The sequence below is a fragment of the Zootoca vivipara genome, chromosome 5 (assembly GCF_965207765.1).
Source record: "Zootoca vivipara chromosome 5, rZooViv2.hap1.1, whole genome shotgun sequence".
Taxonomy (NCBI): Eukaryota; Metazoa; Chordata; class Lepidosauria; order Squamata; family Lacertidae; genus Zootoca; species Zootoca vivipara.
The window spans coordinates 54950758-54968733 of record NC_142588.1 but is presented as its reverse complement, the minus strand read 5'-3'; the positions used below and the strand labels follow the sequence as shown (position 1 = coordinate 54968733).

The window sequence follows — 17976 nt, the reverse complement described above, 5'->3', positions numbered from 1 at the left end:
AGAGAGCAGGTTTCTGGGGGGTCCAAATAAGTGAGGATAGCACAGCAGAAGAAGAGGTGCTTTTCTTGGGGCAGGGGCACAGTGTATAATTTTCTATAACAATGGTATGTGAATAATGCCGTGGTTTGGCAAAGAGTTAAGAGCTGAAGAGCTTATGCTTTAGGTGTGCAGATAAAACTAGGTTAGAAACAGAACAAAACTTGAGGGGGTGTGGAAATAGAGAGATGATAACTTTTGTTGGCTTATGGACCAACTAAGTAAAGAAGAAGGAATTAGTGGAACTCGTTACCTGTCATTACCTGCATAGCTGACTGGTGGAAAGAACCCCAAAAATCTGGAGCAACTAACTCTGGCTTTTTTGCCCAGGTTTAACAAAACAACAACAGCAACAAAGAATAGATTCCTGTTACTTTATGGCTCATTTAAAACATGTTAGGGATGTTAAAAGTTTTAAAAGGGGCACACAGTTTGAGCATTCCCATTTTGTTCCTGCCACAGTGGATCAGGGAAACTGCAGTTGACTTAGCGTTACATCTGAATCAGTTCTCATGGTTTGCTTCCCTCCATACAAACCATGATCTGAAGCCAACATTACTTTTGTGGGAAAAACAAGCCACAAACATGGAACTTTTGCCCAGTGTGATTAAACAAACCATACCTCTTGGCTCAGCATTATGTCTGAATGCATCTTCTATGCAATGAAGGAGACATAAACCTGGCTTTCCCCAACTTGCTTGAAGATTGCTTGCCTTTCTAACCAGAAGCTTCCTGCCAAACAGGTGTGTTCTTTTGCAGATGAAAAGTCTGCCTTTGTCTCTCAGCAGGCTGACTTTCAGTTTGTGCTAAAGCAAATTCATTAATGTTGCAGAATTTCAGTGAATTTGTGTTGCCACTTTAGCGATGAAATATGTGCTAGTCAAAGGTGCCTTAGCACAAGGTTGTTTCCTGCCCAGTTGTGTGTAAGAAAATTACTTTGACGTTCATTTGCCATGGAAAATAGTGTCTGTCTCAAACAGCTCTGAGTTTAAGGCGAATCAATATCCTGTTTGTGGCTAATCTATAAATTAGGAGACCTGTCCAGGGTATTCTTGATCCATAGCAGAGACCTGAATTATGATAGTTTTGCTCTTGAGTAGTTAATTCTTAGATAATTTGCCTCACAGTTGCATTATTAATCTGAAAAAGAAATGTAGAATAACATGGAATAGATGCATCTTTAAAGCACAGTGCTGCCTAAAACAGGGTTTTTGTGTTTATACTAATGTGCAGTTCAGTGACTTTATGAGAAGTTAGAAGTTGGGGTACTGTGAATAAAGCACATTGCTAAGGGAAGAGCCAATTGAACCCAGCTTCAGTTGTGTACAAGGGGATTAGTACAGATTTTAAAATATTTTTTGCTGGCTTTATTCTGTTTTGCTCACCTACTTCTGGAATTGAAACAGTGAGGAGGATGCATTTTAAGAGAGTTAAGTCAAAATTGTCTTGATTATAGCCTATATCGGATTTGTAGAAGCATGGTAACAAGAAACTTATCCAATTGAGTTATTTGCTCAGAGGCAAATTATCTCATAGCAATGTAAAGGTAAAGGGACCCCTGACCATTAGGTCCAGTTGTGACCGACTCTGGGGTTGCGGCGCTCATCTTGCGTTATTGGCCGAGGGAGCTGGCGTACAGCTTCCAGGTCATGTGGCCAGCATGACAAAGCCGCTTCTGGCGAACCAGAGCAGCACACAGAAACATAGCAGTGTACTCCAGAGCAAATTTCTTACTTGGACAAGTACCCATATTTAAACTTTTAGAGCACAGAATGCTGTTTATACAGCGGCAGTTCATTCATTCCTTTAGCTCAGTATTGCCTACATTGACTGGCAGCATCTCTCCAGAATTTCATGTGTCTCTCCCAGCCCACCTGGAGATGTCAGGTTGAACTTGGATCTTTTTGCTTGTATCACATGTACTCTTTCACTGAGCTATGATTCTTCCCACAATTTGATATTATGAGTCAGGGTAGTACACATCATGTTCATGTTCAAGAGGAAACCAGTGCTCTCATAAAATCTATTTGTTGTTTGCATGAAGCAACAGTAGTAGTAATGTTAGGCCTGCTGACTCTTACCTGTATTACCACCAGTATCCGGAGGAAGTTGTAAGCAAGTACACTGAAGGAGTACTTGAGTTCTATGGACATAACCAGGGTTGGGTGTCCTCTGTCTTCCTGCTGAAACAGTTTAAGTATATGAATGCTCACTAGGAAAAGAGTAATGGTCAGGCTACACATTATGTAATATCCACACCCACATTATGTATTCTCTCTATACCCACACCAGTGTTTTTTCCAAATAAGCTTGCTGACTCAGGTGGCTATTTGCCTCTTCGAGCTTGAAATATGTATATATAATTAAAATCTTATAGCAAAACAAAGCTGTATCAGAAATAAAACTAAGGAGTGTGCAAAACAAAAACAAGTTAAAATTAAGAGTCAAGAGTTTTTTTTAAAAAAAGCTTGTGCAAACAGGTAAGTTGGTTTTTTTTGGGAACTTTATTCCTACCCTGGCACTAATCTCCTTGATAAAGCATAGTGGGCTGAGAGCCAATTCCTTCTCATTGGATGAATACAGCTGTCTTTTTTACAAATGGTTTTGCTTGTCCCCTTTTGCTCATTATGGGACACTGTATTCTGTACAATGATTATATAAAAGCAAAATTATCAAAATAAAGAATTTTAGCATGCTTATGTGAATGTTCTCTAGTAGTTGGAATAAGGAATGGATTCTAAGGGTTCTGTGTGCAAGAGGTTTGGAGAGAGAACTTTGTTCCAAGAACTAAGAAAAGTTTTAGGTTAGGGAAACAAGTGCAGCTTTTGTAGGCAATCGTTTGGATCGTTTCTTCATCTCCTTAGTGTTCATGTAATGTATTGACCTCTGCTATGACTATGAAAGCAATTTACATTTAGAAGAGCTGTTATCACACTTACCATAAAGAAATCAGTATTTCTATTCATAGAACCGGGAGACTTTTAACAACCTGGAAAAAAAATGAAGTTCATGCTTTATCTCCATTTGCCTTTGTTTTATTTTATTTTGTGTTGGTCACAAATTGCATTTGTACGTTGTGTGACTTAATTTTATTTCCACTTTTATATACCGCCTTGCAATCTGTTGATGGAAGGTGGTTTAGAAATATTCTCAATATATAAAAATACATTTTGATTGTCTTAACTCCTAAGACTCTAATCGCCTTGTACGGGGATTCAGCATTGTACTGAGGAGTAAGTGGAAGTTATTTGAAATATCATATTGTTATTGTCAGCATCTTCAATCAGCTGTGACTTGTTTATTATGCACTTTGCAGATAAGGTTGCTTACATGCTGTCCACCTTTGATGCTATAGTTGCGTCAGAAATGTCATTAGTATCATATTGATTTTAAGCTTTAAGATTTTAAGCTGTTGATTTTAAGCTTTGTCAGCTAAAATGACACCACAGCTATGCAATACAGTAGAAGAAAAGGCTTCTTTGCAACAAGGGAATATTTTCTCTCCCTGACCTTCACACATGAATGTAAAATTTCTCTCTCTGTTTCAGAGCCATTATCAACCATTTCAATCCAAAGATAGAGTCTTACGCAGCTGTGAATCACATCTCACAGCTTTCAGAAGAACAGGTGAGTTACATGCATCTTTTTAGTTCTGTTATTCCTTATGGTGCACTGTTCAGAAGAGTTCACCCTACTCTGTCCCAGCTGACTGCATTGGAAGCCTTACATTATCCTGAGCTAGGGTTTAGCAAGCTTTCAAAATAGCAGCACATGAGCAATAAATGGGGTATGTGCTGCCACATGGTTAAAGTCTAGGAAGGCAGAGCTGTGGCCCAGGAAGAAAGACTTTTCCCAAGACTACCCTGAATTGAAAGAGAATGCACAGCAGGGTCAAGGTGGTTTCTCATTTGCAAATGTGTGCCCTTGATAAGTGATGACTCTGGAAATGCGCTGTGAGATCTTGGCAAACAGTGGAATGCAACTTAATTTAGGGGAGTGCTAGGATTATTTGAACATACGCAATAGTTGATGCTGACTTTTCAGTGTAATGGAATTCACTAAGCCATGAATAGCTATTTTAAGTACATTTCTAAATGAGGAGATTTTTCATAGAGAGAGCAATTAGGGTTATATTTTATTTTCTCATAATTCAACCTGATTCCTCTACTTCCTTGCCTGTCAGAGCTGTGTAAATGGGCCTTCCTAAAGTTAAATAGCTTCAGGGAGGAAAAGCTTGACCTTCTTGTCCATTTCATTAAAACACAGAGAGAGAACTGGGGCTTAGGAATTTTGAAGGTTGGCAATAGCTAGTCATACCCTCGGTCCACCCTTCTTTCCCTTCAGTTACAATTTATTACGTTGATGCATTGCAAGATAACCTGAAGGTCTGGGTTAGTGATGCAACATCCTTGATCTTGTGGCTTTCCTTTGTACAGTTCCTCTGCAGAAAGAGTACTGCCAAGCTCCAGACAATCTATTCAACTTAGTTTTCTTGCCAGGAGTTGCTGTACCTGTTACTATGTTCTATGATGTTGTATTTTACAGATTCTCATTCATCTGTTCACTGTTGATTATATCAGCCTATGCTTTGTAAACTTCTTTTTTTTAAAACCCTTTCAGCACATGCAGTAATTGAAAATGGGGCCCTGGATGTGGGAGGCTTAACAACTATGCTTGGCTTAGTCTGCTAGTTTTAAGAAAGGGAAGCAGCTTCTCCCTGTCAGTGCAGTTGAGCATTCATCCCCCAGTAGTTCAGGGAGGTCACGCTGAATTCTTTCTTCACCACATGCCTGTGCTTTAAATAAAACCACCACCAGCAGCAGGCGGCAGGTAATGAAATCAGCTCTGATGCACAGAGCAGTTTGAGGAGAGATTATTAGGAAGCAGGGAAGTGGTTTGATTTCTTCTTTCAAATGGAAGCATTACCCCGAAGTGGCAGAAAGATCAAAATAGAGATGAGTTAATTAAAAAGAGGTGGGACCTCCAGATGGCACCCAAAGGAGGAAGGTCTAGGCTAGGGCTATGCTAAATGGTAGCCACTTCAATTTTGTGCATGAAGGTAAAGCTTTGGAGAAGGGGTGGAATGTTCAGCGAACACTCAAATTTTGTTTACCTTCCTATCTCTTCACTGCTATTCACTGCTTGTTTTTTTTTAAACTGGATCATCATCCTGGGACTAATGAACCTAGCCAATCACAGATCAGGTAGTGAGAGTAATGATTTTGTTTATATTTTTAGTTATTAAATTTGTATACTGCCCCCATCATCTGTAGTCCTCAGGTCAGTTTACAACATAAAAATACAAGGCCAAAAAAACCCCAAGAACATAAACAAAGCAATAACCACTCCCACCTCCTTCCACCCACTTGCTTTGCCCTCACCACAAACCATGATATCAGAGATTAGGGATAGGAGGGATCTGGCACCTGTTGTCAAGGCAACCAGGCTTGGCTATCTTGGTCATTGCTACATTGGACTGGGTTGGATTCATTGGTTAATAGCCTTTGCTGTCACTGTCCCCACACAATAGGTGAACATTTGAGCCCCCTTTCTTCAACCCTTCAAAAAAAAATAAAGGAAGGAAGGGCCTACATTTCGTAGATGCTGGAAAGGTTTTGAGAAACAACTCTCTTTGATTCAGCATTAATCTATATGTCCAGCATAAGAGGGCCTTAGATCGGCCTCTACAATGAGAATCATGGAATCATTCTGGATATGGGACTTGGCTCTATTTTTTATTTTTTAAGCTAAATATTTCTGAATGCTTCTGCTTTTAACCAATCTGATGAGCTAAAATATATATTCCAGTGTTTTGAACAAATACCGTGTTTCCCCCTTTTTAAGGCGTAGTCATAAAATAAGCCATAGCAGCATTTCTAAGCATTTGAGAAATATAAACCGTACCCCGAAAATAAGCCATAGTGATAGGCGCTGTGCGGAAGAGATCACTGAGCTCCCCGAGTCAGCAGCAGCAACGCCGGCCGCAGCAGTGTTTGCTGAGTCCTTTCTTGCTTTTGGGACTTGGTTACTGTGCTGGCTTGGGATGGTGTGTGTGCAATTGCTGTTGCTGCTTCGTGTTTTTCAGCTGGATTCTCTGGGTTCTAAGCACTTTCCCCCGTTTGTTTGTGAAGCAGCACTCGGCTGCAGCCCCTGCCTCTCCCGACGGCTGCATGAATGCGAGGCTGGATTTGATCGCTATCTCCTTTTCCATTTCTTTTGTCTTTGAGCACCCGGCCCCGCCCCCTCTCCCCTTCGTGGAATGAAGAACGGAGTTTTAGCAGCATTTCCTCATTATAAAAAAAAGGTCAGGAACTTTTACTTTAACCTCAAAAATGGGATATTTCCTCTCTCTAAAAACAACTCTGACCTGAACACCAATATAACGGGGGTAGATCACCTCCAGTTTATAAATCCGCAAGTAGATCGCAGTCTCCTAGAAGTTGGGCTCTATACTTTGGCTGATTGCAAGCCTTTGCATCTTTAAAAAACAAAAACCATGCGCTTCTCAGTCTTAATTTTCCTTTAATTCATCCCCCTATACCCTCCTCCAACCATTGCCTCCTTCCATTCCTTACCCCCCTCCCTCTCTCCCCACTTCCCTCACTCCTGTGCGATCTCATTTAGTCATATACTTGCTTTTTCTGTTGTGTTGTCTATTTTATATTTAATATTATTACCCTTTATGATGTTATTTTTCCCCTTGCGATAATTATTTATTTTTTATCTTTAACTAACTTTCCTTTCCATATTTTTCCATATATAACTCAACACTTTCCCATTCCTTCTTAACTCTTTGGATAGAGTGCCCCCCCATTATTGTTGTTAATTTTACAATTCCTGGATTTTTTATGGAACCGAACAGCTCGGGTGCTTCAGAATGTGCCTTCTGTTGCTACAGGGCTATGGGGCTTCACTATTTGACCCCCCCCCCAGGTTGGGATTTTTAAAGTAGTTCTGTGGGTCCCAGGGCACAGAATCACCCCCGATCCTTTCCTTTGTCTAAACAGACCTATTCCCCCCTGACTTTGGAAGGCTGTGCTTCAAGGGTGATACCAGGGGTTTTTTAAGACCTGCGCCTCTTAAGGATTGTTACAGTCCATAACTTCCATTGCTTTCTACAGGGTTGGGGGTTTAAAGCACTGCCACCCCCACCCCACCCTGCAGGCGCTCGGAACTGGCAGCGCCAACAACGCGCCCAGCAATGTGCAGAAGAGAGCACCGAGCATCCTGAGCCAGTGGGTCCCAGTTGTACCAGCACTTTTTTTTTTAAAAAAAGACACCCCCTGAAAATAAGCCACTGTGTGTTTTTTTGAGGGAAAAAAGTTATAAGACGGTGTCTTAAAAAAGGGGAAACACGGTAGCTTGACTAGATAGAAGAAGAGTTTGGATTTGATATCCCGCTTTATCACTACCCAAAGCAGTCTCAAAGCATTCTCCTTTCCCTTCCTCCCCCACAACAAACACTCTATGAGGTGAGTGGGGCTGAGAGACTTCAAAGAAGTGTGACTAGCTCAAGGTCACCCAGCAGCTGCACGTGGAGGATCGGAGACGGGAACCCGGTTCACCAGATTATGAGTCTACCGCTCTTAACCACTACACCACACTGGCTCTAGATAGTACACACAGACTGTTAATACAGTGGTACCTCTGGTTAAGAACTTAATTTGTTCCGGAGGTCCGTTCTTAACCTGAAGCACCACTTTAGCTAATGGGGCCTCCTGCTGCCGCTGTGCCGCCAGAGCACGATTTCTGTTCTCATTCTGAAGCAAAGTTCTTAACCTGAGGTACTATTTCTGGGTTAGCAGAGTTTGTAACCCGAGGTACCACTGTAATTTGGAACATACATTGGCTAAAGCAGGGGGGAGAGAGAGCACAATATTTTTTTGGCAGTAGTGTGCTGTGAGCACTGAATATGCTTTTTTAAAAGGACATCTCCTGTTACAAGTTGATAAGAAATCCAATTTTGTAACTTATAAATAATTAAGAAAATTGCATGATTATTCATGGGTTATATCAGTGCTTTTTTGTAATCCTAAGCATTACTACTATGAAGCATACAACTACCAACATTGTGATAGATATGAGAGAAGTTATATCTGGTGAAAGGTCTGGCTATCTAGCTGTTTTCAAAACTAGGGAATGTCATTGTGGTCAAGTGCCACCCCCAACCCCCCAGCTATGCAGGCAACTCCACAAAGCAGTTGTTGCATCTAGGCATTGTGATTTAGTTAACATGCTTCTCAGTTTGTGTCCACATGCAGGCTTTCCCAATTTTATAATATGTGGAGTACTTCTTATTGTTCACTGTGCATTTGCCTCTCAATACCTGCTCTTTTTTTGTCCCTCCATTTCATTTTCTACTCTACTGGATGTGGATGTGGATGTGGGGAGGATAATTAAGTTTAACCTTCAGAGTGTGTGGGTTACTCTGCTGGTCACTCCCCCAAATAGATGGACCAGAACAAGCCATATTGTGGAAACCTTCAAGCGACTGCTGTAATTTTTGCTGCACAGTCAGGGCAGATGTATTCAGCCAGTTCTGTCTTTGTGCCCCGTTTCTTTCAAGCAACTGTAGCAAAACCACCATATCATGCTGTCATTCCACATTGTCATTCTGCATTGTCATTATCTAGTTCCCCTGATTCAAACCTTTAGACCTTTTGCTGGGATTGTCTATCTGATGACATTTTCGCTCTTAGTGATGTAATAAGAGCTCTGTTGCTCAGTAATAATAATTTGTGTAAAGCTACTAGCTAAATTTTCTTCTGTTCCATCTGCTTTTCATTAGTTTATTTCAAACAAGTTTTTAAAAGCAAATAAACTTAGGAGTTGCTGTTTGCAAGCTCACATATCCCCACCATGATCCTAAGTGCTCTGCTCTGTTCTCTTTACATCTGGGTATGTACTGAGTCCCCAGCTACAAATAAATTAATATAGTAGTTGCTTTAAGTGGCTGTTCTTGGTATTTTGAGCAGGAATGAATATGTTCAAGCTTTTTCAAGCCATTGTTAATTTGTATCATGGTCAGGTCATATATCTGTAAATGTCTTTGTGCATATGTATTTAGTACTACAGGCTCTTTCATACACACTCACCAAAATACCACCAGAATTTCATAAATGTCCAGCTTTCATTTAAATATGAAGTGTACTCCGGAATGTTAACCTTTGTTTTCTGGGGCTTGAATTCCAAGCTCATGGATGATATCAGCTTGCTGAAGTGGTGGTTTTATTACTTCTAGTACACATTGTGCTAGTTTACTGTTCGAGTAGCACACATGAGTTATGTAATACCTTGTGACAGCTTTAGAGCATGCATATGACAACATTAATTGTGTCCCAAAAATATCCCTGCTTAACTACAGAGAGAGAGAGAGAGAGAGAGAGAGAGAGAGAGAGAGAGAGAGAGAGAGAGAGAGAGAGAGAGAGAGAGAGAGAGAAGCCTCAGAGCAATTGCTTTAGTGCCTTTTAGTGGCTTCCATTAAATTTAATGTATTGGATACAATAAAACAAATGTCACTGGAGCAGGATGGAATGGGCAGAAAAGCCATATTGGAGACAGGATCGGCTTGCGATATACCAGAGGCAGTTTATCGTCCAAGGAGAGTTGATTCCTCCTTTCCCTGGTTTTTCAGCCATTTCATAAATGCATTTTCTAATTTAGTTATATTTTAATTACATGGAAGAATCAAGGCTTTTCAGGGCAGCAAGTATACTTTGGCAATGATGTTTTCTGAGTTTATCACTCACTTGTATCTATGTATAGGACTTATTGTAGCTTGACAGTTTAGGAAAGATCTTCATAGTTCAGAAGCAAAAAATATTTCCTTTTGATAACTAAAGGGGAACACACATTACAGGTTTCTGTCTGAGATAGCCAAGATGCCAAGGTAAATTAATTTTTTTTATTACTTGAATTAAAATTAATTGAATTCAGTTACTGCAAGTCATTAAATTTCCAAAATATCTGTCAAGTTTCCCTGAGTACATATGTGATGGGTGGAATTCAATGTCATGCTCCTCCAAATGTTCCATCTGTGCAAGCATTGCAGCTTGCCAGATGAAGCAATCCCCCCTCTCCTACTGCGGTGTGCTATTCTGAGGTTTCTCCTGCCCCTGAGCCCCATTCAAGGTGCATGCTGAGGGAGGAGAGGGTGCACAAGCAGAAGTCCTTGCACAGGGCTTCCACTGATGGGACACATTAGGTTAACTTTGCCCATTATGATCAGCTCAGTGAGAAGATTACAATTTTTGCAAGATCAGGATGGAAGCTATTCCTCTGATGGGATGACACTTCCCACCAGATGTGACATGCAGGTTCCAACCAAGTCTTCTGCCTCATCTCCAAAGGGAGGAGGCATTCTGCCCACCAAGCCAACCCAGTCCGTGGGTGGTCTAGGTGATGGTTTGACTGCCTCTATATAGCTGTTTATCTTCTGACTATATGGTGTGTGTTTTCCAATTTTTTCTAAACTCTTTTTTTATCCAGTTTGGTTGAGCATGTTCCTTCCTCTCCATGTTCTCATTCTGTCTCCTGCCGTGAAACATTAATTTTCTTCTTCATTAGTTTCTTTCCAGCCCCTTTCTTCTTCCTGTTCAACCCCATTAAGTGTTTGTTCTCCTTCCTCCACCACCCACCATCCCAGTGTGGTTCCCTGGGGTGTATGTGGGGTTTATTTTAGGAGTGAGACTGAGGAGTCCTGTGATCCTCAGAAAGGGTCTTGGAGGGGAGCTAGCAGTGGTTCCTCCTTTTGAGATTTGTCCACCAGGAAACTAGCTCAGCGGGGAGGCCTGTTGAGGCTAGGGCATTAGGTAGGTACTAGGTACACAATCCCAATAAACTGGCTAGGCAAGAATACATTTCCTGTGCTATTGGTGTTTAGTAGTTCACGTGTCACAGGAGTGTGCTAGTAAGTAATCACACAGCTCAAAAATGGAGTTAACTCTCTATTAGCAAAAAACATGGCCTCCACAGACTTGGTTGTGTGTCAGGCCTAATGAGCAGAGCAGCTCATTCCCAATGGTCTTCCTCCATGAAAATCAGCAAGACTAAAAGTTCCCGCCTCCTCACCAGGGCTTTTTCCAAGCAATCAAAGACTGCACCTGCATGCAGTCAACCTCTCCTCCAAACTTTTCTTATCTCTTCTGATTCTGGGAGACAAGTGGGGAAGGGAGCTTGCTGCAGCAAGAAGGGGAGACACCTGTGACTTTTCACCAGCCTGACTCATTTCTGCCTCTTGGCCTCCTTCATCCTACTGTCCTGCTTCAACATCTGCCTCTGATTCTGGATTTCTCTCTGCCACAGACTCTCCCAGCTCACTAAGTCCTGATACCTCTTCAGCTTCTAACACCTCTTCTTCCCAGTCTTCTCCCTCTGACCACTCATCATTGTCCCACCACCACTCCCTGGGCTTTGAGCCTTCTCCAGCTGGTTCCTTCCATCATTCCTCTTTCTCCAGCCAGTTCATGGCTGTCAGGGGACCTTCCTACAGGGAAGCTCCCCCCATCCTGCTGACCAGTGAGAGCAGCAGCAGCGGGTCAGGTGGGAGAGATGAGGAAGTTAGCGGGATGGAGGAGGCAAGGCTCAGTGATGTGGGAGAGCCCTTGCACCGCCCTGACCAACAGGTAGAGAGGAATACGCAGCCCCTTCCAGTGCCTGAATTGAGGCGCACCACTAAACGTAAGGTCGGGAGGAGGCGTTTCGGGGTGCCCAAGCTCTTATGCTGGTCACACAACAGGAAATGTCCACTCCCGGATTCTGCTAGTGACTAGGAGGTCATGTCTTCTGTAAATACTATGCACAATAAAATCTTTAAAGACAAGTATGGACCTGGGCATCCTTACTCAAGAGTAGCCGCAACTCTTACAATGGCAATGACTATATCCTGGTATAGATTAAATTTGAATTTAGAGGTTTGAATTTAGAAACTATAGTATGGTATAAACTATGGTAACCTACTAATGCATCAAAGTGAACACAAGAATTTTCGCTTGCACTGTGAAACTTCCCTCCCTCTCCACCTCCTGTGCACACCCCACACCCTCCCCAAATTTAAGAAGCATGCATGAGGAGAGCAGGGCAGGTGGGAGAACGTTCCATTGCACAAGCAATAGTCCTTGCACTGATGCAACAATTGCCTTAGTGCTATGTTGGATTCCACCCTATATTTTTCCCTATCTATTTTGTGTGTGGTTTGCTTGTTTCTACTGTACTCCAAGACGCGGGTGGTGCTGTGGGTTAAACCAGAGAACCTAGGGCTTGCCAATCAGAAGGTCGGTGGTTCGAGTCCCCGCAATGGGGTGAGCTCCCGTTGCTCGGTCCCAGCTCCTGCCAACCTAGCAGTTTGAAAGCACGTCAAAGTGCAAGTAGATAAATAAGCAAGTAGATAAATACAGCGGGAAGGTAAATGGCGTTTCTGTGTGCTGCTCTGGTCCGCCAGAAGCAGCTTTGTCATGCTGGCCACATGACCTGGAAGCTGTATGCCGGCTCCCTCGGCCAATAACACGACTGGACCTAATGGTCAGGGGTCCCTTTACCTTTTACTGTACTCCAACTCCTGGCCACACATCTTGTATGTTGGGATATTCTTAAACAAATCTTTACCATTTTACTGCTAATTATTTTAATGGCTGTTGCTTGTTGGTAATCTAGTTATTTCAAATAATTAACTTTGATGTTACTTCAGTTAATTAACTTGAACCAATTAATCTCTTGTTTTATAGATACTTCTTGCCCCATCCAAGCACTTGGGGTCAGAAAGCACTTTGTGCTACATGACGGCAGGGCGGGGGGACTAAAGCAGGACTAATCAATGAGGATCTTTTTGCTGCTAAGGATGTTCATATTCTGTGTTTCTAATGTGCAGTTAAAAGACAGTGGTTGGGGTACCAGGGATCCTTTCACACCAGGTGTTTTTTATTGTACAGATATAGATATGGAGGTCAAGAGTTAAGACAGTTGAAAATATACAGTGAGAAATAAAGACATCCTGGTATGCAGCGCCAGACATCCAGCATGGAATGCCTGTCCCGGTGTCAGAATAGCAAGCTGAGTTTAGTGGTCAACATATTTGTTCCTAGCTGTCCCGTACAATAGGGTGTGCTATCTTAAGTCTGCATGAGGATGCAGGCAGAAACATTTTGAGAGACAAGTCTGCTATTTTGAACAGCTTTCAAAGTGTTGTGTGATGTGTTTTAGGTACTCTTTCAGAGATGGTTTTGTTTACTGTTTTGGTATATTGAAACTTGCCATGAGCCTCTGTGATAGGGTAGGTTCAATGGTAGTAAAACTGCTGCTCCCTAAGCATCAACTCAAGAGTAGCATAGCAGATTATTAACCTATTTTCTATTTATAATCCGAATTCACTGGGTTACAGGCTAGTGCTCAGAGCACACTCATTAGTTCTGTTTTTTATTATCTTTGTGTTTGCTCGTAGAAAAATGCCTAATAACTTCCATAATTTAATTCCTTCTGTTGGAGCAGGAAGTACTTGTGGCTTTCTTAACACTGAGGCTTAATGTGTTGGGACTTGTGAAGCTCACTGAGATTTTTGTGATGGAGGATGTTGTCAAGTTCAAAGTGATACTCTTGATTAGCCCTGCCATTAACCATCTGCTCCAGTTGGTTAAAGTGCCACTGAAGAACAATCAAAAGAGCCTGCGTTTAAAACAGATTAAATTACAACTTTTTGCATCTGATATTAAAGAAGGAGCTGTCGCTTGTTAGCTTTTGCGAGCATTTGATTACCTGTATTTTCTATCACCCCCCCCCAGTTTTAAACCTTTCCTGAAACCAAGGAGACAATAAGCACTGACTGCTTTCAGGCATTGACTTCAGTAGCATGACATGCAGGTGCTATGTAAGCTGCCCTCCTGACGCCACCTGCCTGCTCGTTGCTTTCCCCTGGATTATATGTGCTGTGTAGGTGACATCTATTCCCCATGGTGGCAAACTAGGTCATCTGATTTTTATTTCCTTCCTAGGAGGGGGAGGCAGATCAACCACTGTGTCTCCGGGAGCATCAGAACAAATGCTTGTGAGGCAAAAAGGTGCAGTGTCTGTAGGGACACAACATAAAAGCAGGAGCATGAATGCTGCTTTGGTGGTTGGTTTGCCTCTTACTTTCAGATGCTGCGAATTTAGTTCAAAGTGTTAGCCAGCAAAGACTGTCAGCCCCTAGGTGCCCAAAGGGATGCTTTTCATTCCACATGAAGGGAATCCTGCATATCTCGGCTGAGATGTGTCACTGTTCTGTGTTGTATCTGTCCTGGAGAGCCAGGAGATTGAATATTGGCAGATTAATGGAGAACTAGGTGCAAAAAAGGGCCACTATTTCGTTAAATTGAAATAGCTGTATTGAGTCCCGTCAAGGGAAGTGGTGGGTATAAATAATGTATAAATAAATAACTATATGGAGAGCAACCACATTTTTAGTTTAAAGAGAGCAGGGCAAGTCAGAAGGGTGGTATGCAGGTGCCAAACAAATGGACCATTGTACTGACATTCCTCTCTTCTTCTTGAGGTAGAGAGGGATAGTTTTCACCTGCTGTACCTCTTCCTGGTGAAAGATGAATTCTGGACACCAGGAGGAGGGATGGCTCTATTTTTCTAATAGGGTTCAAGGTATTTACAGAGCTGCTTTTTCTTACCATGTTCTCTTCCCTATCTTTGCTAATTAGAGGCCCATGGTGCCCAGACCAAAGTGAGGAAGAAAATATGCCCTATGCCAGCCTGTCACTTTAAGATTACCCAGTTTTTCTAGCCCTTGGTTCTCCTCTGGTGGGGAGTCATGTCCTTCCTGTCAATTTCCCAATACACAGGCTGGGGAACGACTGCTAGGCTGCTGTCTCCTAGATGTCATTGCTACCTTGCTTGATTCATTTCCTGGTTAAGAGCCATCTGTTGGGCAGAACCAACGTGGGTGAAGTGCCTTAAAAGCTGGACTGTTGCAAACAAAATTGGTTGTCTCTCAACTTCACAAATAAAATATTTTTGCTCTCTGATGTCTTTAGTTTTACACCAATAGCTTTTTAAAAAATGGAAGCGCGTTGGTTTCTGTTAACAGTACTTGGAATCTGAAAGTCAGCAAGATGGTCAGGTATATGGTTCTATCCCTCTTCTGACGATGTGCAGACGATATGCAGGGTCTATGTTGAACGTACCGTATGATTGCCTGGCAACCATTCCTCTTGCCACCAGTAGCAGCTTCTGAGTGCTTTGCTCCAGTGAAGCAAGCAAACAATCAAAATAAAACAAAGCTCCCTCCCATAAGCTAGACAATAGTTTATCTTCTTGACAAAGAGGCAGATGGTCTCACAGATACGTAGTTCCATCCCCCTGAAATAATTAACTCTCTATTTTTCCCCCTTAAAGGGAATTTGGTATGGGACAGCAGAATCTGTCACTACATCCTCCATGCCCAAAAGTTCCAGATCTAGAGGACTTCCTAAAGCTGCTTAATTCTTATTCAAAAGTAGGTTCTGATTCTTCATTTGACAGATGACAGAGCTACCTCCCAGATTTTACCCTGCCCTGCTTTCTAGTTTGCCAAGTTACAATATGCTGTTTAACTAGGATATGTCCATCTCCGTATGGAAGATAAGATCAGATCACTTGCACATTCACAGCCAGTGTTCCAGACCATTCTTTTTCTTTGTGCCACCTGAGTGTGTGTTTTAAAAGAAAAGAATCAGACAGGTATGGTGTTCTGAACTGCCCTGATTTTGCCTCAGAGGTCTGCCACACATTGTGGATAATGGGCCAAACTACTATCAGCTTAGCTGAAATGTTTGTCCCTTCCTAAACCTGACCTTTGTTTCTGCTCATGGGAGGAGGAGCTCACACTCCTCTGCTGCCCAGCACAAAGTAACTGTTTGTGTCAATTGTCCATTACTTTCCTGGCCAAGAAACTGATTCAGCCTGCATTTTACACTACTAAGCTGTCTTGCACCTGGGTGAGGACTTCAAGCATTTAGTGATCTCCTGCATTCACAAACTGCAGAAATTACTGGGGGGAATATCTGGTACTCGGGACTTTTAGGGGGTCCTAAAACAAAGCATACATAGAACAATAAATAAGATTGGTAACATTTGCGTGGACATGAGATTTTTAAACCAATCATTAAACTGTGAATAATCTTTCACGGAAGAAGGCAAACAGTTTCAGACGTTGCAACCCCTGATAGTAAAATCTAACCTCTTCTATTGAGAGAACACCAATAGCATCAGCACAAGATGCACCTCAGAAGAGAGATCTATCTTTCCACAAGTGGGGGACCACCAGATAAAAGATCTTCTGCACTACCACCAAATGTAATTTGCAGGTGGAATCACAAAGACTGTCTCTGTAAGTTTTAATGCACAAGCAGGTAAGTATTTCTTTTGAATATGGGTCCCAAGTTGTTTAGGGTTTTTTATATCAGCATAAGCACCCAGAATCTGGCTAAAAAGAGAATTGACAGTTCTTTTTGACCCCATAAAATTTCCCACTATCTAGTCTCAGTGCCAACATGGAAAAGAGAATTGAATCTTTAGCTGGGCAGATAGCTGTCCCATAGAGAAAGAGTCGAAACAACATCTTTTTATATATATATATATTTTAAAGCTCTCAGCCTTTTCTGACCCACGCTCAAGGTATCATGAGTTTTGGTGCAGAGGAGGCAGTTTGACATGACGTGGGTTTTATTTTATCAGCATGAAACAACTCTCTTGCTGCTTCTCTGTCACAATTGCTGCAGTTACTTTTTCAGGAGGTTGTACAGGAATATAAAGTAGGTCATGCTGTGCACTGTGGATTCCGTGCAATCCCAAATATGGAAACCTACCTGTACAGTCTATAAGTGGGACATTCTAGAAAGTTCTGGAAGATTAGAGGTGCCACCACTCTCTTCTTTACCCAGGTATTTTGGTGTTATTTACATGGAGTGAGGGAGTGGAACCAACACCTTTCGGCTCAGTTTCTTTATGACCACATAGTGAGCAGCAGCAGAAAGGGATCTCTCATCATTTGGTAGTTCTGTAAGTTGTTCCCATTCTCTTCCCCACCTCCAACTCTGTACGGATTAAACCAAATGTGTCATGACTTCTTCCACCCCTTCCAAATTCTCTGAATTGGCCTGCCATTGTCATCGCCTAGTTTGTCAACATTGTGAAGGCATCAGCCTAGTAGAGCTTCTTGAATTCTTCATCAACACTGCCTTTGGAATCTTTAGGCTCAGAAGCCTTTGGCTACTCAGTGCCATAGCTGCCAAGTTATCCCTTTTTTAAAGGGAAATTCCATTATGCTGAATAGGCTTCCTCGCGAGAAAAGGGAAAACTTGGCAGCTATGCTCAGTGCCATTACTGTATTTCATCACCTATGCAGTTGTGCATTTTTCATCTATCAAGTTGCGGGGGGGGGGGGGGGGCAGGGGAACAAGCATGATCCCAGCACATTTCCTCCCCATCCACCAAGCATTGGGGGTTGCCTCTAGCACTTCAGCCATGAAGAGGCAAAAGCAATCATAGACTCCCTACATGTTGAAGCCAGTCTTCCAAAAATAGTTGTGGAATCTTTGAAAGCACCTAGCTATGCTGATGTCTGTCCAGCACGCCTTCAGAGGTGCCATTCACAATGACCTGTAATTCTCAACTGTCTGGGCATTTAGAGTGGATTAACATGAACATTGTTGTGAGCACTTCATTCTTCTAAGCCTGCCCCTTTCCCACCTGGACTGTCTGACTAGTGCTGCTCTGCTGTTGAAGTCAGTTAATAAAATTGTTGACTGGATTGATTCTGAATTGCACTCTGTATTACTAAAAGAAATGAAATGCTAGATGAAGACATCACTGCTCGGATGTCCTAGGATTCAGGACTTCGTTAGGCTAAAATACTGGGTTTTGTATAGAAACAACAATTTAGAAGAGGAAGTCTCCTCCTGCATGTCAACTTCCCAAATCATT

The 17976-nt window shown here is 42.2% G+C and overlaps 1 protein-coding gene across 3 annotated transcripts in view; it reads left to right on the top strand.

Annotated features, from left to right (window-relative positions):
• The window catches only part of ARMH3 (armadillo like helical domain containing 3), a 118425-nt gene that overhangs the window by 83291 nt on the left and 17158 nt on the right, over window positions 1–17976 (top strand). For all 3 annotated transcript variants that reach the window (XM_035133314.3, XM_035133313.3, XM_035133312.3), the window contains exon 25: window positions 3585–3663. In XM_035133314.3, coding sequence (XP_034989205.1) covers window positions 3585–3663 — 79 coding nt within the window. The remainder of the gene's footprint in view (window positions 1–3584; window positions 3664–17976) is intronic.